General features: G+C 40.1%; 1 protein-coding gene across 9 annotated transcripts in view; it reads left to right on the forward strand.

Annotated features, from left to right (window-relative positions):
- Positions 1-26,008, forward strand: part of KANSL1L (KAT8 regulatory NSL complex subunit 1 like) — a 66,787-nt gene extending 40,779 nt beyond the window's left edge. For 6 of the 9 annotated variants that reach the window (XM_074872609.1, XM_074872602.1, XM_074872606.1 and 3 more), the window contains 9 exons: positions 6,102-6,264; positions 10,395-10,505; positions 10,932-11,069; positions 13,570-13,694; positions 15,083-15,207; positions 16,100-16,154; positions 21,831-21,943; positions 23,471-23,651; positions 24,226-26,008. In XM_074872609.1, the coding sequence (XP_074728710.1) occupies positions 6,102-6,264; positions 10,395-10,505; positions 10,932-11,069; positions 13,570-13,694; positions 15,083-15,207; positions 16,100-16,154; positions 21,831-21,943; positions 23,471-23,651; positions 24,226-24,474 (1,260 nt within the window). In that variant the 3' untranslated portion in view covers positions 24,475-26,008. Of the gene's footprint in view, positions 1-6,101; positions 6,265-10,394; positions 10,506-10,931; positions 11,070-13,569; positions 13,695-15,082; positions 15,208-16,099; positions 16,155-19,910; positions 20,339-21,830; positions 21,944-23,470; positions 23,652-24,225 lie in introns of those variants that run through there. The other 3 variants (XR_012629412.1, XM_074872605.1, XM_074872608.1) reach the window with 3 other exon arrangements.
- The last annotated feature ends 927 nt before the right edge of the window (positions 26,009-26,935 follow it).

Here is a 26,935-nt window from a genome sequence, read left to right on the forward strand (position 1 = left end):
TACTTATACAATTTGCATTATATCCAGCATGCAGAGCCTAGCAGTACTTGCTAAATATCTGCTGTCTGCAAGTGGTCTGTAGCTAGCAGGAAAGGAGAGTAAGGGACAGGTAGAAGGTTGTGTGTGCAAACAAGGTGCTTAATCATAATATTGCCTATAATGTGCAAGTTGTACTCTGCCAGGTGAAATGTTTGTCTGGAGACGAATATTTTAGCACCTGCTTCCTACAATACAATCCCATTTCCTCTACCATATTATCCTGTGTTGTGGTTTATTTGCATTTAAGGAGATACAGGTGAATTCTTTGTGGCTGTTACCAACTACTGCTTTCTTTAGCTCCCTTGGTCTGTATGTTTAAAGAAGCAGCACTGTTTACAGCAGTAACTATCAATCATATTATTCAGTAGCCAGCTAGAAGTTTTGCCTTTCACACAGTGGAGTAGTCATTTCCCCATAGTTGCATTGGAAGGAATCTACTGGTTGTCATCCCCCTCCTTTGTATCCCTAGATATTGGCTCTGCCACCTGCTTCTGCATAGTTTACTGGCATTGCTGACTTTTAAAAAGCCATGAATACGGGGAATGTTGTTGTGTTGCCAAGTCTGCTGCAAACTGGTTTCAAGAAGAGTATGCATCCTGCTTCAGTGAACATGGTGTAGTACCTCCGTGGATATGTCAGTCTCCTGGTCTGGGGAGGAGAATCCTGTGGTTATGGTTTACCAATCTTGCAAGTGAAAATAATAGTTGATAAAATTACTATTTTAACACTGGAAGTTAAAAAAGAAGGTTTTCTATTAGTTGAAATCAACAAAATCTGATTGGGAAAAAAAGAAATACTCCTACACATTTAGCTATTCTGAATGTGTGACAAGACTGTTGTCTACTGGGGAGGAAGGAAAGGAGAACACCTTTAGCTTTGTGATACTGTGATACTGCCAGTGGAACTAAATCCATCCTTTGTGAGGTTCATGGCAAGCCAGTCAGGCTGCGAATTCTTTTTCCCAGAATGAAAAACCTGGTGTGCTTTTCAGAGTCCTGCATCTTTAGCTTATTATGACATTTCTGTAGTGTTTTACTGATCACATCTACTCTTAATTTCTACATGACATTTTTGAAAAGATATCCCTGTGGATTAACATGTCTTTCCTGCTTTTGGTTTAACTGGTCAAACATTAAGAACTAACCTTGATTTTTTTCAATTGATTTGCTAGTTGAACAAAAGGTCTTTGTTTCAGGATGTTGAGGACAGCATACACTTCCCACAGAGCAGGTGAAAGTCCATCCCATTGGTTTATAACAGGATTAAAGAAACTAAACTCTCCTTATGAGAGGTGGGTGGTCTCTGAGAACGGTAGAAGCTACTGCTCCTTTTGTGACACTGACCAAAAATCTGAACTTGAGACGAGCCAGATGCTGAGTAAGTTGTCGTTAGTGTTCTATGAAAGTCTCAGTTCTGTTCCTGGAAAAACTGGTCTCTGCCACAGGATCTGCCACTTTATCCTTATCGACAGCTTCAGAGAGGCCAGAGGCAGACAAATTTGTTGACATCCCAGAGCAGCTTGATTCGCTGTTCCTGACCTGTGTATAGATTTCAGGCAAGTGCGTGGGAAAGTTCTGTCTGTTTGACATATATAGAAACTGCATCTGGAAGAAAGAGTCTGTCGTGGAGTAGGTGTCATCAGCACCATCTGTTACACACCTTCCCATGTAGGGATGTCTTAGATGCTTTGCCCACCTTCTCCCCCACTACCTGTTGATAAGAGAGAAGGTCTTTGGGGTTTCACATGAACCTGTCACTATCCATGTATTGTATGTTTCCCAAAAGCACTCTGCAGTGAAGTCCTGCATCGGGTGCCCCTGATGTTTAGCTTGTGAAATAAGACATTTCATTTAACTGTGTTCTGGCAGAGGGACATAGCTCTCTCAGAGCAGATCAATGTGTGCAGAAGAGGGAGGCCGCAGAGAAGCGGGCTGGCCTTTAAGGCCGATGCTAAAGCAAAGAAGGAAGCAGGTAACGTGGTGCTCTGTTGATTTGAGCTGTACCTAGAGCTTCTGGAGAATTAAAAGTTAGCAGTGTGTTTGGTGTTCAAAGACAAGTCATCAGCCACCCACATGGTGGTTCTCTTGGATCCCATAATTAAATCTCTGCAATTTAGTTGGCTACTCATTTAACAGTTTTTAATATTGAGGGAGATAGCCCTTCTCTGATATTGCTGAAAAGTTCTGAGAGTGCGTGTGTGTGTAGGGAGAATAAATGCTTCTTCCTTGCCTTTTTTGGCTTACAAGAGTAATCAGAAGCAGACCTGACAGGTATTCAGCAGAGTGTATTTGAGCTAACTTAATTAACTTACACCAATGTGTATGAATCCAGTAATTGAACTGTGGCTCTCTGTACTGTTACACTTAGGCATGTTTCCAAAAATGGTAGGAGTTTTAGTGATCAGTAGCTGAAACCATGAAATGAGTATTCACTTCAGAATTTTTAACTGGGAGCACAAAACATTTTTCTTTTCAATTATGGCACGCTTCATAGACTCAAACTTTTTTCTCTGCAGAAGGATGGTTGGCCGGTAATGTTCAGCCTTCTGACCCTTCTAGAAGAGGCGTGAGCCACTCGTCCTTTGTCTAGTGCATCAGTTTATCAGAAGAAAATACAAGAATTGTTTTGAATATCAGACTAAATTGCTCACTATGTTTTCTGTGACCCTGTAAAACAGTACTAAGGGAAAAAAAATTCCGAGATTAAAATTCATAATACTCTAGAAAATTACATTCTGTTGGTGACACCATTCCTTACGAAGTTTAAAACAGAACGGCTATTTTAGATAAAGATTTAAAGCTTGCACACTTCTGATTTCCTCTTAAATACAGTGTGTTTTCTTTTCCTTAATAGAATCAATTTAATGTAATGTTATTCTTCATATCTACTTGAGCTCAGGAAGCATGAGGTTTTGTATTTCAGCAATGAGGAAAAATGTTTCAGGAGATGTACGAGGTATAATATAGCAGGGGAAAAATGGATAAGAGTTCAGTAATCTCTTGCTTTCTGAAGGGTTGGCATTGTGGTCAGGCTCGCTGTAGAGGCCTGTCTTCTAAAAGCTGCATGCCATGGGTTTCATGAAACTACTTGTCAGTGCTGTGGCTGAATGGATATATTTGTGGGGCTTTTTCCAGTTGGGTTTTGGTAGATTTTTTTGTTGTTGTGTTATAAAATCAATAATTAACTGCTGTAAAAGCCAGTTGGGTTGTAGATTGTGTTCTATATTGGAAGGGGGGAGAGTTTAGTTTTCTAATAAACAATTCTTCAGTTCTGTTTCAATAAGGTTGAAGCACTTTCTTTGTCTGAGCAACACACTGTCATTCCAGAATGAAGGGCTTCAGAAATTTTTTCATCAAGAGTTGATTAAATCGACATTCCTGACAAACATCATGATTTCACTAATTCAGCATTTTCCAGTGGAAAACTACTCCATCAGAAATTTAAACCAGATCTGGTAGCTAGGAGCACAGACACTGCCAGATTTTTTAGGTTTTTTTCTAGTAACTTCACAGGCATGTAAATAAAATTACTCTTGCTTCTATATAAGTCCTTCTTTTCTTTTGAATTATGAACTGACTTAATGAAAGATTTAATTATTTCGGTGTTGATGCTAGAGCATTCAAGGAAATAAAGCACGAATTCAGACATAAGGTTTTATAACTCCCACCACAGGCAAGATGAGGAAAAGAGTTTTGCATTTACTGATGCTGGCAGGTGGATTTTAATATTGTTTCAAAATAGATGAGACTGTGGAGGTTATCTGACCATGTATGCATGGTTTTGAGCAGGCTTAGCTTTAAGCTATGCTCTAAATGTGTTTGGGACTGAAGTGAATTAAAGCAAGAAAAAGTGAGTCAGCACTAAAGGACTAGATGTCAGTATGCGTTGGTCTTATCCATATATTTTCTAGGTAATTTTACTGATTTGTGTTTGTGGATTTCTTTTTAAAGAATGAGAGATTTATCATTTACTGTAATGTGGATTTATTTCTGTAAAAAAAAAAAAAGCAAGCAGAAGGGGTGCAGTCACATCTTATGTAGTAGAGATTCAGTTAAACTAGTTTATAAAAACCAGTTATCAAGAGGAAATACGCTTTTGTGCATTCTTGAAAAGTGAGCCCTTATTGCATCGAAGGTAGAGCAACTACCTAAAAGCTCTTAAGCTTTAGTTTAATGGTCCATATAACGGGAAACATTAAATTCGCTTTAGCATTTATTCCTCTAGTGTTTCCAAACACAGGCCCCAGTTCTGCCAGCACTTTATGGATGTTTAAAGTTTAACAGATGAAGAGTCCCATATGTCTGTTATAGGAAAATAACAAAACATTGATTTGAAGGAGTCCTGGCCTAGAAAAGAATTCTTTCCAAATTAAGTTGAAAGTATTCGTGCATACACCTGTGTATGGAGATCAAGGTGGATTTAGGACTGTTAATGTTTTCCTGTGGAAAAAAAAAAAAAAAAAAAGAAATACAAGAGCACCACCACCACTACAGGGTCTCCTCTGCCCCAGCACCATAACATGCTTACCTGATTTAGTAGTTTCTGCGTAGGGAATTTGTTGATTGAAGGGAAGAGATGGAAAGGGAAACTTATTAATGGCATATTTTCTGAGTTAGTGTGGGTTGTGAATACTGACGCCACCTGACAGAAGGACTGATTTCAGTAAGTGGAGGGGGATTCGACGTGGTGGATATAATCACTGCATCGCTAACAGATGAGTGGCACTGCTAGAATACAGCCTGGAATATTTCAGGCAGGAGGAAGCAGCTGAAGGATTTCTTGGATTCGGAAAGCAGAAGTACTGAAAATACAAGTAATGTTCGTTTGAGCATCTTGTCTCTAATGCAACTGCTAGATGTTTTCCTTTCATTCCATAAAAAGCCATAAGGAAATCAAGACAACCACTTTTATATTCATTCTTACAGTTTTTTACATTGAAATGCTTTTCCAGGAGATGATAAATGTGGCTTGTTTGCACAGTGTTAGGCAGAGACCCTTAAAGTACCCCAGTGCCCCCTTCCCTCCCTTCTCATCTGCAGGATCTGCAGCATTTGGCAAAGTATCAAAGACCTATGGAAGTCTTTAGAAACGTTGGTACCTTTGGGGTTACTACCGCTAGTATCCAGTAAGGCTGAAAGTAACATAAGCAACACTATTTCCCTGCAGTGCTTTTGTAGCTTACTCTGCAGCACAGACTACTGTTGATTGCTGCCCTGTAGTATCACGTTCAATTATTTCCTTCTGTCTTTCAGAGCTCAGTATATTGCCTGCACTCTGCTGCTTATTCCTGCCCATTTTCACCCTGCCTTTTGCCTTAGTGTCCTGCTTCCTCACACCTACCAGTTCTGTACAATCCATCATTTCACCTTCTGTACAAGCCTTGCGAATAAGCAGCTAAATTAATCTTTCTTTGCAGCTCTCCTCTTTCTAGTAATTTCTCTTACTACCTATTTATCAATCCTCAATGCATCCCTCTCCATATTTATTGCTGTGTATCTTCTTTTGTTTGTGTTGCTTATCTGATTTTTAAATTATAACACGGGAAGGACTTTGCCCTCTTGCTTTGTGTAAGTACACGGCGTGCTCAAAATGTTTAATATTGTGTCTTGCATTAAAGTGTATGAGCTCAAACTGTCTAGAGGTATGAGTACTAAAAATCTTACTAAGACTGAGGGGATAAAAGGAGGAGATCCCTGTATTTGGTAGTGTTAGTTTCGTTTGTGCATCTGTATCATGCCTGTTGTGCTGCAATGGAATTTTAAGGTGTGTTTGTCATAGGATATATCAAAATAATGATTGGAAACAGTTACATTTTCTCTGGAAACTTTGACAGCTGTTTCCTGGCCCTAATTGAAGGAGGGGTTTGTATTCTTTGTACTGTGCACTATAGTCCATAGTAAGTGGACGCAAATCTTATTTTGACTTTCTGAAGCTTGCAGGAATGCTTTTCCCATTCCTGTATTGAAGAGTGTTACTCACTGAAATTTTGTTTTCTTTCTGGTCTAATTTGAAGGAATTCAATAAAGGAGAAGTTTAATCTTTGTTTCTGTGTATCCTTGCAGACTTTGCCATCTAGAGATGCCTCCTTTCCGTATAAAACTCAGTTACCATGTATGGTGCCAGCGTCCGCCCTGAGCAGTAGTGAGTACAGTGCAGAATCTAAAATACTAGATTATGTGCAAGAGCTGGACTCTTCCTTCCATCCAGTCTTATCATTCCCTTCAGGTAAGTAACGCCATGATTCTAACAGAGGGTAGTGGTGAATGTGAGAGCTGTAGAGTTTAGGGACTAACTTTTCTCTTGAGTGATTTTTAGAACTTAGTTCTCTTACAAAAAATCTCACACTGGCAAAATACATGAGTTTAGACTAAATGAAAATCTTAACTTCATCCTAACATTTGAAAAACACACCTTATAGGTTTTCCATACCAGTCATGTGATTACAACCAAGAAAGACTGGTCAGGGAAAAGGTGGTTTTGTATGTTCCATGGTGTGTCTGATTGAGTCGGTGTTAGTCCTTTAGATGGTGCTTTTGCCAACACGCTACTCTACCTTGGTTGTGCTGTTTTCATAAGCAACTTTCAGTTCAGGCCCCCTGGACTAGGTCCAAAAAGCTTTATTTAGGTTTCCTAATTGTTTTTGTGGTAGTCAGCCTTTTTGGTGATCTTTGAAGTTTATGGTTTCTGTCATGTGATTCTTTAATCTTTTTGAACAATAATGCAGATGTTGTTTGTGACTCAGACCTGAAACTAGTGCAGGTGCAACTTGATAGCACTTGGGGCTTCAAAATAGCATATTAAATGCTGTTATCAGCAGAAGTACTACTGCATTTTTGAGAATGGTCAGTTTTAGGTTAATGGTTGGACTAGATGATCTCCAAGGTCTTTTCCAACCTAGACGATTCTGTGATCCTGCATTTGGGGGTGGGGTGGCATACTTTTGGAAAAAACTATTTCCAGGTAGTTGCTGACCAGTACAGGAATTCTGCTGTTCTAGGGGGCTTCTTTGCCACAAAATAATCCTGAATGTGAGGCTGGGACTTCTTCCATGGAAGTTTGAGTCTGTAATCAAACCCACTGTCTTCCAGAATGACAGTGTAGATACTGCAGCCTGGTATTAGGAAGTCAGGGATTAAAGTAAGTCTTGGGTTTGGAGAACTTGTCAGTGGCCCTTAGAGAGCACTCACGTGTGGACATGGAATCCTGAGAAGGTCTTAACTCTTGCAGGTTTATGAGAGGGTTTACATCCCATGTATATATAGAGGAGATCATTTTGAGGAGCAGATAGGGGAAACGAAACACTGGCTGAGTGCAACAGCAAACATCCCAGTCTGCAGGACTCTGTTGTGGAGAGGAGAGGAAAATACCTCTTAAAACTTTCTTCTTTACACATGCTCCATTGCTTACTCTGTGACTCTGACAGCCCAGCTGGACAGGAGCCAGCGGGGTTAGAGGTCTGTTCAAAGACTGTCATGTGAGGCTATGCCTCTTGCGTTCATTCTTACCTTACTCTTAAGAGAGACTAGGACATTTAACAAGAATACTGACATTTTATTTTCTTGAAAAAAGATAAAAGATTATGAAAAAACCCCTGAAAGGCTTTGGATTACATTGTGGCTACTGTTGGTCGCTTTGCCAGGATGGAGGAAGAAAAATGTTATTTTAGCTTCATTCCGATACCAAGAACATCTTTCTTCTGAGGAATATTTCGTCTCTTTTCAAGAAGCCTTAGCCTTGCTAATAGTAGTTGAGACAGGAAGGAAGTGGTAGACCTACTATCTCCTACTGAGATGCCGACTTTGTTTTTGAGGGAGGCTAGATTCATGCTCTACTCTGTGCTTTGTGTACTTTGCTGTCTCTTATCTCCTCATGAAGACCACTAGTCTATTTGTCATTTTCTTTCATATGAAAGAATTATTGTGAATAAATACACGCTATAAATTTTCTAACTTGGTCAGGTAGCCTGATTCAGTTTCATGCTTTCTTTACAGCTTTGTTAGTTCTCCCTTTCCAGAGGGATAACTTCTCTTAAAATACTGCTTGTGGTATGCCCACATCTTTTATCACTCTCTTCTGAATAAAAAATTTTGTCAGCAGAGTGAAAAAAAAAGGGTTTTGTTTTAATTTCATTTAATGTGTGTTAAAGAAATATTATTGGTATTTGTTCCATCTTGAAACTTTGATGTTTCAATGTGCAAGGAGGGTTTCAAGTTCAAGATTCAGATGTTGTTCTCTCTTGTACCTTGTTTTTTACTTTCAAAGTACTTACTCTCTTGGTTTTTTACTTTCAAAGGAGAATCATAATTTGCAGACAACCTAGTAAATACAGTGTAGGGGGACTGACTCACTAGTATACTCACTTCTGGAAGCATAATTGCCCTTATGTTTCTAAGTCTTGCCTTCAGAGTTTACAAATTACCAAGGGTCTTGACTAAAAATATGTCAGTGGTTGCAGCATCCCTTGAACATAAAAGCACCTCTTTAAACTTGCACCCCAATAACTGGAAAATTGTAGTTTGCATCTAAGAAGTTTGGAGTTCTGTTATTTCTGCACCTAGCCTGTGGATAAACTGGAACAAACACTCCTGCCCTTTTGGTTAAGATACATAAGCATGTAATAAAAAAATCTCTGAGACATCCAGGTGATTTTCCAGGAAAAAAACAAAAAAAAACGAAAAAAAAACAGACGAAATATTTTGTTTATTTCTTTACTGAAACGTTGTGGCTAATAAACCTTTCAGACCTTTACATTTTACTCAGATGTAGAACCAGGACATAAACACAGCAAAAACCCGGGGCGGGGGGGGGGGGGGGGAGATGGGACCTTTTACAGGTCACCTTTAATCTTGTAACAAAACATCTATTTAGATCCATATTGAATTGAAACAAATTGTTCTTTTTGTTTAACAAAATAGGGTTAAAGTTTCTGTCCTGGAAAGTCCTGAAGGCACACGAGGCTAAGGTTGTATGTAAATAAAAGTAGTTTAATGCCCACCCTTTGGCCCTGCCCTCGGCCCTCTTCTCATTCTGAGCATAATAGCTGTCAAGCCTGTTTCTTACGTCAACATATTTATTTCTACTTACTTTCTCTTCTTTCTTGTAATTTTGTATCCGGAAAGGCTTTTCAGATAGAGATGTTTTTCTTAAGCCTTCCTGCCTTACAACAGTGGATAAATTCCTTACCACTTGAGATGTTTTGCAGACTAATTCTGGGTTAGAACTCCCTCAGGAAATGAATTAGATTGCCCTGCTGAAGCCTTTGCTGGAGAAAAAAGGAAGGAATGTACCTTGAAATTACCTCTAGGCTCCCAGCAGTAACAATTTCCAAAAACATTAATTACTTGTACCCAAAAGGCTGAACCAAAGCCATTCCAGATTACAGGGAAAGTTCACATTGTGCTCTCTGCCATGCTGGATTAGTCAAGTCTCCATGCAGGAGTTAGTCAAGAGGGAAGGACCCCAGTCTTACTCTCACTTGATACCCTCCAGAGCTTGTTTTTGTGAAGAATAATTCTGGAGTAATTGAAGGTACAGACATAGTTTATTCCAGAGTAAGACAACCTTGCTCTTTCTTACTTTGACTTCGAACACCAAAAAAAGTGCTGTTAATCTACTAAGTGTGTGTGCTTGCACTGGGATTTTTCAGCAGCATTCCTTAGGTTTGAGTCCTACCTTGATCTGAGTTGTCTTGTCAGCCCTTAGAAGCTCTTAGTGCTGGAGAGCTTGGAACCACTTCAGCATACGGCCTTGGTCAGCACGTATGGCAGTGTAGCTTCACAGCTAAAAGTTGATTTGTTTTTACTGTGGCATAACTCTCACTTCCCATTAGTAGAAAGACAGGTACCTTGAGTTCTTACCTCCAGGCAATTACTGGAGATTATCTTGTATATACTTAGATAACTGATAAGGAAGACCACAGGTCTTTGCCTGTAGTAGAGGATAGCACTAGTACAATAACTATCTTGCTGAAAATTACCTTGCCTCAAATTTTCTTTTTTACTTATGCAAAAATTACTTCTTTGAAACGTCTGGCTGGGCCTTTTTGGGTTATTGTCATCAAGTTTTCCTTTGGTCTCACCAATTTCAGGACATGTTTTCCTATACTGCCTTCAGATTGATCGTGTGAAGACGCAGCTGCCATATAGACAAGTGATCGGTCCTTGCAGCAGTGACTGAGCTCTGCCTTTCTTCATGAGTTGAAGGACTGAAGGCAGCAATATTGCTTATAGATTATGTTACATAGCATTGTATAAATCAATTCCTAGACCTTTAGTGGTGATGCATAATTCATTGGTTCATAGGTTGCCATCTTTCTGATACAGACTCTATTCCATTTCAATTTATTTTTTTATTAGATATTCCTCTTCACATATACTTTGAAACATTATTAAGGAAGGATGACATCAAAGGAGAACCTGTTGATACCTCATCTTTGGGAGTGGAGTTTAAAGTATCTCCAGACAATGGTATGTCTTAATATACAAAGCAAAATATTTTAATATTTGCAAGACCATTTTTCGTTCATTTGGCAGTACTTTCTGTCCTGAATAGGTTTAATTTATAAACTTACTACAGAGCAGGTTATCAGAGAAGGTAACTGGCTAAGGCTTTAGGTGGAAGAGGAATCTCTTCCCAGACCACAGTGTCAGGTTCTCCTTTGTTGCACTGAAATGATCCCATCAGAGCCTAGGAGGGCTCTAATACAAGTGTGGGAAGTTTGGGCCATGGATTCTCTGTAGACACAGGTGCCTGACTCATGTGCTGTTTACTATGTGGATTCCTATCACAAGTCTGTTTTTTTCCATTATAAATAGTTCAGCAGTTGAGATTGCCTGTAAATTGCACCAATGGAAAATAAGTTTTCAACTTGATACATGCTTTTTCTGTTGTAGAATATAATCAACACAATGTTTCTGTCAAACAATGGAGCAGTGGCTGTTTATCTAATTCCAAATCTCAGTCAGTGTCAGGAACATCTGACCAGCTGTCAGAAGGAAGAAAGAAAAGACATCTAAGTGAGACAGCAGTAGGTAAGAGAAAAATGGTACTGCTTAAGACAGCACTACTTCTCATTTATACAGTACATATTTTAAAAGTTTGTTATCACTGGGCTTTGAGAATTAATTTTAAGTTGTCTCCAAAAACGATACTGTTAAGAAACTTCACAGGAGTGAAGAAACGGACTTAAGACACCATGAAAATAATTTGCTGTTTTAAAGCATGGTAATCCTCTTTCTTCTTGAGTGCATATTACAAAAGGAGACAAGCTTCTGTATTTTATTTTTTGAATACTCTTAAATGAAGCTGCTCAGCAGTCCAACTGTGTTTCTAATACTAGGTGTCATTATTTTTAATGTGAAGGGGTTTTTTTTAATTGTAATCAGTGAAACAGACTGAATTGCAAAGTTATCTGTCAAATCATGTGCCCAACCAAACATTTAACTATTCCTGGCATCAGTGATCAGCTATATTTCATTTGTTGTGAACTGTCATTTGTGGTTCTGGTTTCCTTCCAGACTGTTTAAGAGGACTTGTGGGTAGGCAGTGCTTGCAATTAGTGTTTTCACCCTTGTTATCTTTGTATTTTAAGCCATTGAATCTCTACTTCAGCACTTTGTAAATTAATAGAAAGTGCCCTGAAAATTCTGTAGAATAATGTGATAATTCAGGGACAAAAAATTCAGCATGCCGTTATAGAGGTAAATTGCATCTTGTCTCTCCAGGCTATTAGAATGTAAAACCTAACATAGCCTGGTGCAGGCTGTGTCCTCCGCTACCAAAACCCTGCCACACACAAGCCCAACACACAGGTTCATCTATGTGAACTTTTGGAAAGCTTTTGACAAAATTCCTCACAAGACATTCGAAGAAAATAAATCACTGAGTGAGAGGACAAACTACATTAGTTTAAAATTTCCCCTAAGAAAGAATTAAAAGATACAAATGATCGTTCAACATTGTGGAAGAATACACTTCTGGTGCACATCCAGGTAAAACTGCTAGTGTAATCTTGCAATAGAGGTGGAGATTGGGGAATTACTGCAGAGATGATTTAACCAAAAATTATGGTCTATTTAAAAAAATAAAAAAACCAAACCAGAACCCCAAACCAAAAAAGCGCTATTGATTAGAAAGTTACAGGAGAGAATAAAAGGTATTTTTGGACACATTGAAAACTGTCTCAGATGAGGTTTTTTTCTCTGCAACATTTCCCTTGCACATTACAGCCCTCCCCTTTGCTGTACAGCCTTCTCATACACTCTGTGCCTGTCTCTGCGGGGGGTGCTGTGTCCTGTCCCCTCTCGCCATCAGTGATCCTTTTTTCCATGCCACCCACTCCCCTAACCAGTCACTGATCCCCAAAAGGGGGTTGCTGACACAGTGTTTCTCACAATCACGTTGTTTCCTTAAGTGTACTGTCATGCACACTCAGATCAACAATTGGAGTTACTTGGGAGCACTAATAAGAGAGAAAACTTCTTGCTATAAACCTTTTGAAGTTACAATTAGTCTTCTGCCAATAGTATTTAGTTCTTTGAGTTAATGGAACAAAAAAAGCAATCTTTTATCATGAGGATCATAGTTTCCCAATGCCAGAAAACTGCTATGTGGTGTATTCGTGAGTAGCAGCAGCAGTTCTAGCTTATTAGTGCTACGGGTGTAGTACTACATATTTATTCCTAATTTGGGCTCTGTCTAGGAGAAATTATCCATGGGGAAGGTCAGCCTGATGAACAAGGCCAAAAATAAAAAGCTGTGTGCCAGGGAGTTGCAGAGCTGCCTGGGAGATGAGAGTTCGTGTCCTTGACCCAGCCTGTGCAATACAGTCTTTAGGATCAGTCTTACCTCTTTTTTCATGTTGGAATACACTGATTCTTTTTATTAGTTCCTATATTAAACGTGAGTTCTCTCTTCTCACTGGAAGTTGAGGTAGAAGGAAAGCAGAACACCAGTGGTTAAATCCTGAATCCCTGTAAATGCTGCTTATACTGGGACTGAATAAGAATAAAGAAGAATTACAATTTTGCTGGAGCAGTGGACCACTATCAGAAGAAACCACACATGGAGATCTAGAAATTAATTTTGTTTGTTACCCTTGCTGCCAGTTTTGTTTTATTATTTATCAAGGAAGAAACCATCAGTGAGGGCTCAGTGAACTGGTACATCAGTGAGATGCACCCCAGCCAGGGAAACACTGTTAGGGAACACTGGGGCACATTCCTGTAAGTCTGATTGCATTTGCAGTGTGTGTAGTTTATGGCAGCTCCTGAAAAAAAGAAGCAGGATTTGCCCATATGAAGCTGGTTTCACAAGAAGAAATCCTTTGTAGAAGGAGAAGGATGAGATTTGTGGAACAACAATGACAGCATGAGTAGCAAGTGTTTATTTAGATAGCTTTTTTTAGTATTCGGTAAATTATAAGTGGTTAGCTGTGGGCTTCTAGAAATGAATTTACTATTACTGTATGGAAAAATAGTCTAATAGACAACCGCCAGTATGTATTTTTTTTATTACTGTTTTCTGTGACAGGCGAACGTAATGCTAGGTTTGAGACATTCTCCTTTCAACATGCAGAACCAGAATCCCATAGCAGTTTTGCTGCCGTGACCAATGTCAACGCGATGTCTAGGCCCACTCACAGCACTCCATCACAGGTAAACCAAAAATATATCACTGTCTTAACTGAAATATCAAGAGATTTGTGCAAATTAATAATCCAGAAACACACGCCTTTTACATCTAATTTAGTGTTAAATTACAGAGCATTATTACAGTGAATTAAGAGGATTATGTTAAGTAATTTATTCCAGATTGAGTATATGGTGTTCCTAAAACAGATACTTGCTTGTAAAACAGTTTTGCAGATCATATAACTGGAGTGTAAGTTTAGTTTTTTGGCATCGGGCCTTTCCTTTTATTTTTTTTCCCAAATTTCATTAAATACACTGTGATTTATGTTCCAAATTTTACACAAGGGCCCTTATGATCCTTTTTGGTTTTTTGGTGCAGCTACATAAAATGGCCTCACACTGCAAATATAGAAACAGAATTGGTTAACTCTCAGCTTTGCTATTTAAAACCTTTTGTGCAGAGCTACAGACAGTCTCAGGTATATAAATTTGCTGAGGAGCAGCAGAGTTCACTGAAATCTCTGCAGAAACACACTTTATTTTATTGGAATTTATTGAGAATTTCATAATAATATTCAGATTTCAGTCCCGTGGCTCTGCTAAGCCTCGTGGTAGACTGGTGCTGTGTAAGTTGTCATGTTTCAGTCTGGTGATGACTCCTGGAGAACTGAGTTTAAATCTGCACAGCCCCCCCCGCCCCAGTTCTGACAATGCACATTCCTCCTTTTTTCCCTTGCTTGAGCAGACCATTGTCAAAGAAACCTAAGTGAGCATTTTAGTAGACTGCTTCCATTAACATTAACTAAAAACTGAGATATTGTAATATGGAACATATCATGATTTAAGCGAAACTTTCTCCTGTAATTGAGGAACTTCAGTTTTGACCCACGTTGATTCCATGCACTAGCAGGCAGAGAACACCAGAAACGCCACCACCAGTTTCTGTCTTTTGCACATCTTTCAGAAAACCACTTTCCATGTAGGCTGTTCTTCACTGCTAAATGGAGCTTCATTCTTTTGGAATTCTTAATTGTATCACACTGAAGAACCATGTGGGTTACAAGTTAGTAGATAGATTATAGGTCATCTTTGTAGACGGAACATTATGAAGAAGGCAGCATTAACTTCGAAGTTCTGATAAGTATTCAGAATTAAGTGTAACTGAAATCAAGGAAGGGAAACTTCCACTGATTTCAGTAGGAGTTATGCCGGCAAGAAGTAAATCTCAGAGATGAGATAGTTTTAAGATTTATCAAGATTCCATTGGGAGGTGGGGGGAAGTTGGGAGTCATTAAGCCACTAGAAAATGTGTTCAAGTTACAGACTTTTTCCTCATGCAGGTCTAATGTTTCTGACCTAACATGTAGTACCTATGATTTGAGATGATGAATCTCCTCTTGAATTGTTTACAGCATAACTCCAGAAGGAGGTTGAGAAGTGAGAGCTCCTATGATATAGACAACATTGTTATTCCAATGTCGCTGGTGGCACCATCAAAATTGGAGAAACTACAGTACAAAGAAATCCTTACCCCAAGGTTTGTTCATGCCCTCCTTAGCTGCAAAAAATGAACTTGAGAACATTAACTAAGAATATTGTTGACATGTAGTTAGGTAATTTTATAATATTAAGATGATCTTTTCTTGTGCTCTTTTTTTCTGTGCACTTAAATTTGTGTGACTGGAGTGGTGGGACGACTGGACAGCTGATAGCACAAGGGAAATAGTCTGATATACAGAGGGAGGTGGCAGATGCACAGACTGGCTAAAATTAGAAGGGGGGTTATATCATTGTAATTGTAGTGATATTCGTGGTCTTAAATGTGCCATCGGGCTGACATGCTCTGAACGGTTGTTTAGAAGTTGATGTCTTTTTTATGTGTCATAAGAAAGTAGTTAAGTAATGGGTTCAGCATACATTTTTAAACTGTATCCATTCTAACACAGTAGAATAAGCTTAACTTTTTCCATACAGTGTAAATTTATAATCCGTGATTCCAGTGACAAGAACATCTTTAGATTGCTAAAACAGGGTAATTAATCTTCTGTGCTGTAATTCAGTGGCTTACTAGCAAATTACCTGAAATGGCTAAATGCAGTTATTTCATATTTTAAATCTCTAATTTGTGTTTGCTTTTATATTGTCTTTAAATCTAAAAGATTATTAAGACTATTCAATAGCTTAAAGGCTGTGTTGGGAAAAAGAAAAGTTAGATATTGGGTTGGGAAAGGAACATCTAAATTTTAGGCATCTGTTATCAGCACCTTAAATCTGAAATTACTTTATTTGAAAGAAATTTTGAAGCACAAGCAGCATTGAAGAAGTAGTAATTAACAATATAGTGTAGAAACAGAAGAGTCGTCTGTACTGCTGAAATAATGAAACAGCATTTAGGTAAATTAATTTGACTTTTCTTGTCTCATTTCTAGCTGGAGAGTTGTTGAATTTCAACCATTAGAAAGATCTCATACAGATGAAGAAGAGGTAGGCTGTATTTTAATTAAACCACCAGTTTTTAATTAAACTAGATATAATATGTAATGGGGATAATCAGGATATATTTTCCAAAGTCACTGACTTCATGCAAATCCTGGTAAGTTTCAAATTTCAAAACTAAAATATTAAGTATCAGACTGTGAAAATGTGTCTTATCCCAACCTAGTCAACCCTATGGTGGATGACAGAAATGTGAGTATCTCCATTAATAGTCATTGTTCGCTTGTTTTTTCGGCTCTTCTGTCCCTTGCTGCTGGCACAGGCAGTGCTCCCAAAGGGTCTCTTTGGTCAGGCCTCCACCTCCCCTGCTCCTCGGCATCGTGGTGCTGGGTCTCCCAGTGCAACTGTCTCTCTGGGCCTACCTGTGCTATAACGTCCGTCCTCATCTCTCATCCTCTTCTTAGATGGCCAGTTCCCATGGCTGGTTGCTCTTCAGGAGGTAATTTGGCATTTTGCCTATGGCTCAGCAGGTTTCCTCAGTTTTCTTCTTAGTGTTAGTTTTCCTGGAGCCCTCCTGTTGGGAGAAAACTTTTCTTTTTTTCTGCTGGGAGCAAACTTTTCTTTTTTTCTGCTTTGTCAGGAACAACGTAACCTTCAGCATTTCCTGCTTGCCTCTTGAGCTAAATTTGCACATCATGTGCTACTGTTGCTTCCTCCAGACATAAAAATCTACCTTTTTCTTCCCAAGAATGCCCATGGACTTTGCAGCTGAGGGTCCCTTTCTCCACAGGGGTTTGAGGCATTTCCTAACCCCAGTGTGAATATACCAGCAGGTCTGGTCTCTAGGCTGGATTTCTGTCCTTCCAATCTTTTTGTGACTCCTTTTCCAGAAACCTGCCAGTTTGCTGTCCTTTGGACATCTCTAGTCTCCCTCCAGTCTCTGCTATAGGCCACTATCAACTGTTGTAACTGTACGACTTGTATGTGTACCTTCATCCACAATATCTGTTCTTGAGCTCCTTTTTCAGAGAATCTCTACAGCTGGGGTTTAGGTGCCTTAGTAGTAGAAAAAGATTGCATTTGGGTAACAGTACAGAAGGTTATGCTAAACACAGTAAACAAATTAAATCATTATGCCACTCCCTTGGGGTAGAAAATACACTTTCCACAAAGGCGCTAGCTTCCTCAGAGTTTTACTATGTCTGTAGCTGCCTGCTCCATGGAAATGAACTTTTCCTTTTGGAGAGCATCATGGTCTCAGCTCCCTACCTGGTGTATTGCACTCACTTGGCACCATACTCTTGGGTCAGAAGGAGGAGAAAAACTTAACTCTGTCCCCACCTTTTCTCATGCACTTGAGAAATTCTTGTGAAATCTGGTGGTCAGATTTATGTCACCTCCACTGCTGCCTTTTGGTTTGGTACCGTCTCTGCTAACAGGAGACATGCCTGATCTTCTTTTGTAGTGAGAAGGTCAAATTACATACACAGGAGAACTCTCTTGTGAGGATATTTAATTAAACCATTTGGAGAATAACTAATAAGGCCGCAAGGGCTCACTGTCTCTTGAGAATCTACTGGTCATTGCTCTCTCTTTGTCCTAGTATCTGTGGGGGAAAAAAAGAATTTCAACAGTGATTTGCTTTCAGGGCTTCAAGGGACTTGCTTGGAGGAATCAGTGGATTTCTTGTTTAGATTTCAGATCCCATACAGATGATTTGTCTCACGTACTTTTAGCGTATTTTGCTGAAGGGACATCAAGGTATCTCTCTGTGAAGCTCGTGGGCTAATCGCTCATTTAGTAGCCCTCCCAGTACATTTGTATTTGGCATGACTAGTTGATCCTGTATGATTCATCCTTTGGCCAGGAAATAACTTGAGTTAACAATAAAGCAGCTTTGCCTCCTGCTGTGGTCCACTGCTTCTGTATTCTCTGTCAGCTGCTGGGTAGAATGAGAAAGGAGAGATGTCAGACAAGAGAAAAATGCTAAAGATCTTGTTTGTCTAAATTATTCTTTGCCAATTTTCCCCCTTTCTTTTGGGATCATGTTAATTGGTTTGGATGTTTTTCAGAGTACTGAGAAAAGGTGGTTGTCTGATCATAATTCTTACACTTCCTTGCTTTAGGTTTTAGGCCGAGTAAGATTTGTTACTGAGTAAGCTTGAAAAAAGACATGAGAAAACAGCAGCATTACTTTTTGCATTTTCTACACTCACACTCTGACATTCCTGAAATTATTCCTTGTGCTGAAATCGAGGCAAGCTTCAGTAGATCCGTGAAGGACAAGAGAGGGCAAAACGTACTTTCTGCTTTTATATAAAGTAAGCTTTTTCTTTGCTTTCCACTGCCTGTGGTGGTACTCTGTAGTAGTTTCTTTTCTGCCTATCTTCTGCATGGCAAATTTAAAACTTCCGGAGTTGTCCTTGTGTCAGCCAGCAGTTAGGGATTTCTTTTACACAGTATCTCTTTTTTTCCATTTTTTTTCTTCTCCTTCATTTAAAAGCTCTCAATAGACTTGCACCCAAAATTTCCACACGTTACAAAAAAATGTGGGGTCCCAAATTTGTCATGTTCCACAGGAGCCACACTTCCAAGGACAGGAACTCAGCACTTTCTGAAAATCAGGCCTATTCACTATGCCTTTATTTGAGTACAAAAAGCTTACATTTTTTTGGGTGCCTAATTTTTGTTTCTGGAAATTTTGCCTTGCAAGGACAAACAAACAGTTGGGCAATGCAAAAGTTAATCTACTATCTATGTCTGCTCTATTATTTGCTCTAAAAATACTTAGTTTTTGGAAATAGAGCTTTTGAGTTTCCTGGTGCATGTATGAATTTGCAGTCTGTTATTGCTTTAAGGCATGGGAGGGTGTGGCACAGGTTTTCCTGTTTTATTTTGGTTTTAATTTGTTTTGTCCAGGTTAAAGTTTCTGGCAAAGCAGGGTTGTAAAGTAATGTTCAAGTTTATTCAGTAGTTGTTTTAGTAATGACAAATATTTTGGAATAATTCTGTGTGTAATTAGTTTTGCATAAGTGTTTTCATGGCTTATGACTCAGTGTTTCCCGTGAAGACAAAGACTGAAACATAGACTTTGTTGTTTTGAGAACCTTTCAGAAATATTCCTGGTGCTATTCAACATTAATGCACAGCGTCTTGTAGCTTAACTAGATGCAGTGGGGGGGATCCAAATCTTAGTTTTCTTTAAGTCTTTTTCTTTGAGTGAAATCATTAGACATGCCTCACAAACAGGCTTTCCTAATAGCCTTTTCTCTCAACATCACTGCCAGGTCCATCCACCGAGGAATGACAGTTCTTTTGTCCTTTTTCAAACTAACCTTAGTGGGGGAAAAAAATGTATCAAATTCTCCAGTTATAGCAACTTTAAATTAACCTAAAGTTGGTGGAGGAAATATATAAAGCATTACAAAGCTGGAGAGGGGCAGAGGCTGTACTGAACCAAGTAGAGACATTTTACTCTGATGTAATGTGATTTTATCCAAAGAATATTTTTTAAATAAGAAAATGTATTACTTGTTAGTCTTCAGTGGAATAGGGTAAAACTCATTTTAAACAAACAAGTAGTTAAATCTGCTATCACCAGCTATGGAAAAGGAACAGTAAGGCTTATTTCTGTATTTTTCAAAACTCTTCGCCTGGAGAGGAATGTGGACTTCGATTTTTGAAAGGAAGCTTGTTAAAAATGAAGTTTCTTCCCAGCATGAAAAGTTTTGGCAATTTGCTAAGAAAAGTATTTTCAAAGTCTAAGTTTTTCTTTCAAAATTATCTTTTGTTTCCACTTCAAAGGAAATCTGAGCACACAGAAAAATCCTGAATTTTCCCTGAGGGAATAGCACTTTTGTAGTTCATAAAATTCTCACTTTCACGCTATACATCATTGACCTTGGAAAGACAGAATCTGAACTGAGATGCAGCCCTGTACTGATGCCATCCAAGTGACAGAGCTGGTGAATTCCAGAGAGAGGAGGAAACCCATTAAGTTGACTTGCATGAAAGGAAACCAGCAGCTAACAAAGTGGTTTGTGTTTAACATAAATAAATAAAAGCAATGCAGAGTCTTCAAAAAGCAATCATGAGATGGGCAAACAAAGCAGGCCTGTTTGTCTGAAGGTTCCTGTTGAACGCTGGGCTGAGGAGGAACCAGGCAGATACAGTTTTAGCAAGCAGGTCCTGTGGCTGATTCGGAACGCGCTGAAGACTTTGGGATCCTTTTCATTGACCCTGTTAAATTTCATTGTGGTGCTGTAGTTCATGACCAGCTGCCTGCATTGGAAATGTGCTCTCTGGTAAGCTGAGTGCCACGACCAGATAGTTTACAGCAGCATAAATGCACTGTAATACTTTGCGTTTGTACCCATAATGGTCATGACCTACCTCAGTGCTGCAGGACTCGATACAAAGAATGGCTTCTGCAGAAAACCTCAGGGCCGTTAGTTGTCTGGAGTGGAGTACTTCCAGCTCACAGCGTAACCTGTATCGTATGGCGCTGTGTGGCACTGCAGTGAGGAGACTGCATTTGGTTCTGTATTTTATCAGACACAGTCAGAAGATAAATGGTGTTACCTGTATAACACCACTGAGGATTTTGCTTTATAGAAAAAATACAATTTATTTTCCATGACCCCTCCGGTTATTGGTGTAATCCTTCTCTAGGACGGATCTGGCAGAGCAGCTTCACAGCTCCTAGGACCAGGAATTGTTATTTCCTAGAATTTCTCTGCTTTTGAGCTGGGAGTGGCTGGCATAAAATCCATGGCTGCAGCACTCATATGCTCTTGCCAGGCTTAGCTTTTTAGGTGAACTTTGAAGAGGTTGAATGGTTTGGAGCACTTTGAAATAACTGAGCTGTGCTGAAGGGGTCCAGCCAAGAGCTCGCCCTGCCATCTGGGGAGCGAGGGGGAAGGGCAGCAAAGTGCTCCTCGCCCAGCCGTGTCTAAGAAGCAAACTTCCTGGTGTGCTGCCAACGGAGGAGTGAAGATGGTTCTTTCAAAGTGAAGGTCAGATGTGATAGCTACATCTGAGGAGTTTTACTGAAAGAGCTGGCTCTTGTGTGACTACGAGCAGTTAAAAATACTCACATTGGCGCCATTTTAAGCTGTACCAGGGCCATGCAAATCATTTGCTAAGAAATAGTCTCTTCAAACCAGAAACAGTTTTCTGCTTGATTTCATAGCAGGAATGCAGCACCTCAGGTTTGCTGAGTTCCTCTCGATGTGGAGCTGTCGTGGTCCTTGGTGATCTCAGACCTATTTCTCCATGCTTAAAGAGCACCTGGCAAATCCTGCTGCATCCCAGCCTCCTCCTAAAGCAGTCTCAGGAAACTCCTGGAATTTTTGCTTGTCTTTATTATGTGCTTTTAATACTGCCTTGATTTGCAAATGAATACTTGTCCTCTTAATTTTCTGCCTCTCACCATAGAGAAAAATGTGTTAGTTGCATGGGGGGTATAATTTCTATATCCATTCAGTTCAACCACAGACATGTAAAGAAATAAAGTGAAAGTGACAGCATCCCATATACTAGAGCCTGGTGAGAGTGTAAGCTGAATGCATGTATTTTGATGGGCCTTTTTACTGCAAGCATGCATTGTGTTGCCTCCTCTTGTTTGGTGAACAGACCTTTGCAGCATTAGCTATAATACTGGCTGCCTTTGTTTCTAGTGATGTTCATAATTACAGCAGCAGCTATCCCTGTATTTTGTTACAGATAGAAGATCTGTCAGATGAAGTTTTTTCCTTGCGTCATACGAAGTATGAAGAAAGAGAGAGAGCAAGGTGGTCGCTGTGGGAGCAGAGCCGCTGGCCCAGGAGGAATAGCAGGCAGGTGTATTGACTTTGATAAGAGTGTTCCTGTTGAACCACTGGTGTTGGTTGTTGGTGCAGCAGTTTCTGAAATGCTGTCACAGAGAAGTTTAAAAATGAGGGCACTCTTCATTAATTAACTCGTCAGGGACAGTACCAGGTATGTTTAGTTTTGTGGCTGGAAATGGGAGGCAGTTCTGAAGCCTGCCTACTTACAGAAATCTGGCACGGTAGTGACCTGGTATTAGTGAATAAAAACCTAACTCCCATACTGAGCACATAGCTCTGCTAGTCTGTGCCACTCCCGGTTATTACAACTTCAGCCACCAAGTGTAACATGAGCCCTTCTTCACTCACCTGACTTAGATGAAAGTCCACTGCATTCGGAGACGCGGTACTGAAGGGTCCTGGGCTGTACCAGGGACCTTACACTTAAAAAAGTCGTTGTATAAAAAAGGTTAATTCTGACAGGCTTGCCGTTTGGTGCAAAGCTCATCAGAATTAAATATAACCCCTAAAAGTCTTGCAAAAGTAGTGCATATAAGAGCGAACATCATAAAGCTGTATCTGCAGTTTGGCTCTGGGAAAATGATTCCCATAAATTGCTTCAGAATCTGCCAGGACAAAAAGCATCCTATAAATGCTGGGATGACTTTTTCTGCTATTTATCATATGCTTGTGTCTACTCTTGGCTGAAAGTGAACCATTACATATGACTAAATATGCAAAGATAGCTTTTTTTAATGCAGGATAAAATTAGTGCTAAACCGTACTAAGGAATTCTATTTTAAGCCATTTCGAACATAAAAAAAGTTTAGAAGGTGTACTGAAAAATACAAGTTCTGTATGTACCCTTAATTTTGAAATTCTATGAACTCCTTGGTGAAAACTTAAGTGCTGTTTGAGTTCAGAAGTAAAACTGCCATTGACATGAGTGAGGTCAGACTTCCACCTGGCATTTAAGATGTGTGCTGCTATTTTATATCTAGTTCAAATTTGCATTAAAGCTGAGGTCAGAATTTTTAATCTTACTAAATTATTTTGACTGCTTTGGAGATGAGTCCAGAGCAGAGGTGGAAAGGGGGAGCTCAAGGACCTGCTGTTCCTTCTCAAGTTACATTGGCACAGTTTGCTGACAGTGCAGTTTGGACTCCGCAGGCCCCTCAAATGATGCCATGTTCTCCAAGTTGGAACAGCCCACGGCTCGCTGACTTCTCTTGCCCAAAATTACAGTTGTGGTGAGCGTGTGGAGCAAGGCGCAGGAGTGGGACCAGCCACCAGTTCTGCAGCTCCACCAGAGCGTGCCTGTTCCAGCCCTGTTTGATCCGGGTAGCTCCTCCACATAGCACACTTTGCTCTGGCTTGTGACAGTGAGGTTGTCAAGAACCTCGTGTGTTCTCATCTGCTCTTCTGATTTAAATAAGTAGAATGTAGGTAGCATGTATGGAAAAACTGAGCACTTTGGAAAGAAAATCTAAAGTATTCCTGGCAACGTGAAAGGGCCAGGAATAGCTTTTAAGACTCTCATCTCTTATCCTGCACTAGATCTTACAGCAAAAATGCCGACGGACGACACAGCCAGGATTCGGTGCAGAAAGACCACCAGAGCAGCTCCTGTGCCTCGCTGCATTGCACTGCTGAACCTGTTCCAGACATGACTTTGGAAGCCCACAGCTCTGTTTGTTCAGGGATTGCACAACGCTGCAGGGAGAGCCAGGAAGCGAAGGTGGGTGCTTCCAGTAGCTTCCGGGTTGGGTCAGGTCTTCAGTGAGCACTGTCTCTAACCTAAAGCAAAGAACCTGAACATAGCACTCCTGTTTAGAACTAGATTGCTCTGCTTTATGAATTAAGCCCGAGATTTGTCAACAGATGAAGATTTAATGCAGTATACACAGCACATTTTTGAGGCAAGTATGGCATGGCTGGCTTCAGGGATGGTGGATCTTTTTTCAGGGATGTTGGCCAGGGTTCCAGACAGGACTGATCATTACAGGGTCAGGTATCCTGATGGTCTGGCACCATGGAAAAGAGCTTCCCCCTTCCTGTACTGTGCCTATTCAGCTGTAGCTCTGTTACTAGTTCAAAACAGTATGAAGCCAGCTTACATTGACAGCTGGTGCCTAGCAGTGTCGTATTCTTTATCTGAAGAGCCCTGCAAACATTGTAAAGAAAGACACTCATTTGTTATTTGATAGGAGATCATTCTGCACATAGCTAATCAGTTCAGACTCAACTGAAATCCCTTTTTCCCCTCTTTTCTCTTTTTCCACCCTCACTCCTACCCTTCTGATTCCTTTCAGTCTGGGCTGTGGGAACTTCGAGTTTTTCCACTAAAAGATGAAGAGGTAGAAGCTTTACTGTGCCAAGATCAAATAACGAATCAGACTGAAATGTCAAGTGCAGCTTTCCCCAGCGACTCTCTCTGTACTTCATGTGCACCCATTGGTTTGCCAGACAATGGCCATCCACCAAGAAAGCAATCTACCGACGAGTCAGAAGACTGCGAAAACATTTGCCTGGGAATCAACAATACAAGAAAACAAAGGTGACAGGGAATAATGTGGTTCATTAAGAAAGCCAATTAAGGTGGAGAAAAGTGTAAGGTAAAATCTCTCTTGTTCACACAGCATATGACAGCACAATTCAAAACCTGTACATTAGCTGCATATAATATATTTTCTTTCTTGCTTTGTAACAGGCAGGATAAATCCCAAAGACAACACTTTCTTCTTCCTGAACCCCAAGAGAAAGTAATTATTGCAAGCTGGAAGTCTAATATTCCCAATGTCGGGAGTGGGCGCACATAAATTGCTGGCACCATTTGCTTTCTGTTGTCATATTGCCACATTTGTTAATAATCATCCTTTCCTGTTTTGTTTGTTTTCAAATGCATTTCTGGTTCTAGTGGATTCTGGGGCAGCAGGACATGCTGTCTACCTTAACCAACAACTTCAACTGAACACAGAAAAACTACTTGAAAAAATTGTGGGGAGAAGTGACAGCCTTAGATTATTTTCCTGTGTGGCATGACCACGGGGCAAAAATCTGCCTCTCTAACTGCATGTGTGTAACCCATGCGTAAGGTAAGGGTAGGTGAGAACCGGCAGTTTCAGAGCAGGCGTTCTGGAAGCCTTGCATCTAGCTTAAAATCTGTACTCAGCTCTCAGTAGTGCCAGGGCATGTTTCATATAGAAGTCCTCAAGCAATAAGATAGAAATAGACCACTGCATTTCAATAGTCGATATATCTGCTACTCAGAAAGTAGGGTCTCTGCTTCAGTCGGGTGGGTATAGAGAAATGGAAAGGAAGAGGAGTCGAGTCAAATCAGTGACACGGCTCTTTGAATATTGTGGTTTGGGTCATCTTACTTCCTTAGTCCTTCAGTAGGTAATGAGGCTCATAATATTTTGCTTTAATATGTTAAAGACAAAGTCTTGTTCCAGTTTCTGTACAGTGCCTTGTAAGAGTCTCGTAAGTATGCCAACATTTGGTGACTAGCTGAAAAGGAAAAGATGATTGATGTCTAGAAGACCAATAAAGAAAAAAAGCCCCAAAGCTTTCCATTGCGATTCCGGATAGATTTTTAATTTCCCAGTGAGGAAACAAAAGCAAGTGGTTTACACTTGCATCTGAATAGTGTAGTTTGGAATGTATCTGCAACCTCAAGAGGTATTAACAACAATTAAACATTGAATGTATGTATAATCCATCAACAGGAAGTTTTTCTGTGTAGGACAGTTGAAGGCAATTTAATAGGAGTCTCTGTTTTTGTGCAAAATTCCCTTCCACCTGTAATATCTGGAATGGCACTGGACAGATGACCCAGTTTTAGTGTCAATTTTTTTTTTTTTTTTTTGTCAAAATGATAGGAAATATACACTGGGCATCTGAATACAGTTCAGTAAAGTTTCAACACTACAACCTATTGCTACATTGTAGTTTATTGCACATTCTGATTTATTTTTTTAAACACTTTTTTAACACTGGTTTGTCTTAAACTTGAATCTTGCCTCAATGTCTGATACAATAATCTTTGATGCAAGGTTGGTTTTTTAATTAAAAGTTATTTCTATATACGTTGTATATAGTCTGAATTTGATGGCCTTTTAGAAGTGAAGAAATAGCAGTAATGTTTCTTCTTGGCACAGAGACCTGCTTGGCCCAAGAATGGCTTTGCACACACACTGAAGTGGCAGCGGCACTACGCTTTGCTGTCGTATGAAGCTGCGCTGGCGCTGTGAGCCTGCGGCCCCCCTCGGCATCTCAGTACAGAGGTGGATTTTTTCCACCTCTCACCCTGCATGTGCATCTGCTGCTGGGAGAAGGTTTCTGAAAGTTACGTGTCTCAAATGCTTTGCAGGTCTTTTCCGTGCCCATGTCCATTCATTAAGAAGCCTGATCTGAGCAGCTCTCGCCCAGCTTTGTTGTAAGGTCAAGACTTCCTGCTCTGTCTGATCCCTGGGGTAGAGTGAGGTGTTTCTGAAATTTAAGAGATGGGTCAGACCAAGTAAACCAGCGGGCTAAGTGCCTTACATATCCTGAAGGTGCCATCAGGAAATGGAAATGCAATCCAGCATTTTACGGGAAGGAACAAGAGGAGATTGTTTTCCTAGATTGAGGGGTGGGAAGGGTGTTAAAATGAGGCCAAAAAAACCCTGTGTGCTAGGAGCTGGATTAACCAAGTTTGGTCAGCCTAGTGAACTGTAAAGCTGTTTCTGCACTGCTGTTCAGCTCCCAGCTGTGGCGAGCTGTTGAACCATGGTGTTGCTTTTGGGTCAGCCTCGTGCGCTGGCCTAAAGCAGCTGCTTGTTACCTCGCCAGCTGCAGGGGCGGCCCAAGCGGTCATCGATACGAACAAGGGTAAGCGCATTTTTTGTCTCCTCTTTAGCTGTTCTTGCCAGCCACTGTGGGAACCGGCTAGTGCCCCACAAGGCAGCAATAAAAAGGCTAGCCAAAGAAAGGCCGGGCAGCCTGGAGACTGAAAAAAATCCTGGGGAAACTATAAAAATG

The sequence above is a fragment of the Strix uralensis genome, chromosome 6, assembly GCF_047716275.1.
Source record: "Strix uralensis isolate ZFMK-TIS-50842 chromosome 6, bStrUra1, whole genome shotgun sequence".
Lineage (NCBI taxonomy): Eukaryota > Metazoa > Chordata > Aves > Strigiformes > Strigidae > Strix > Strix uralensis.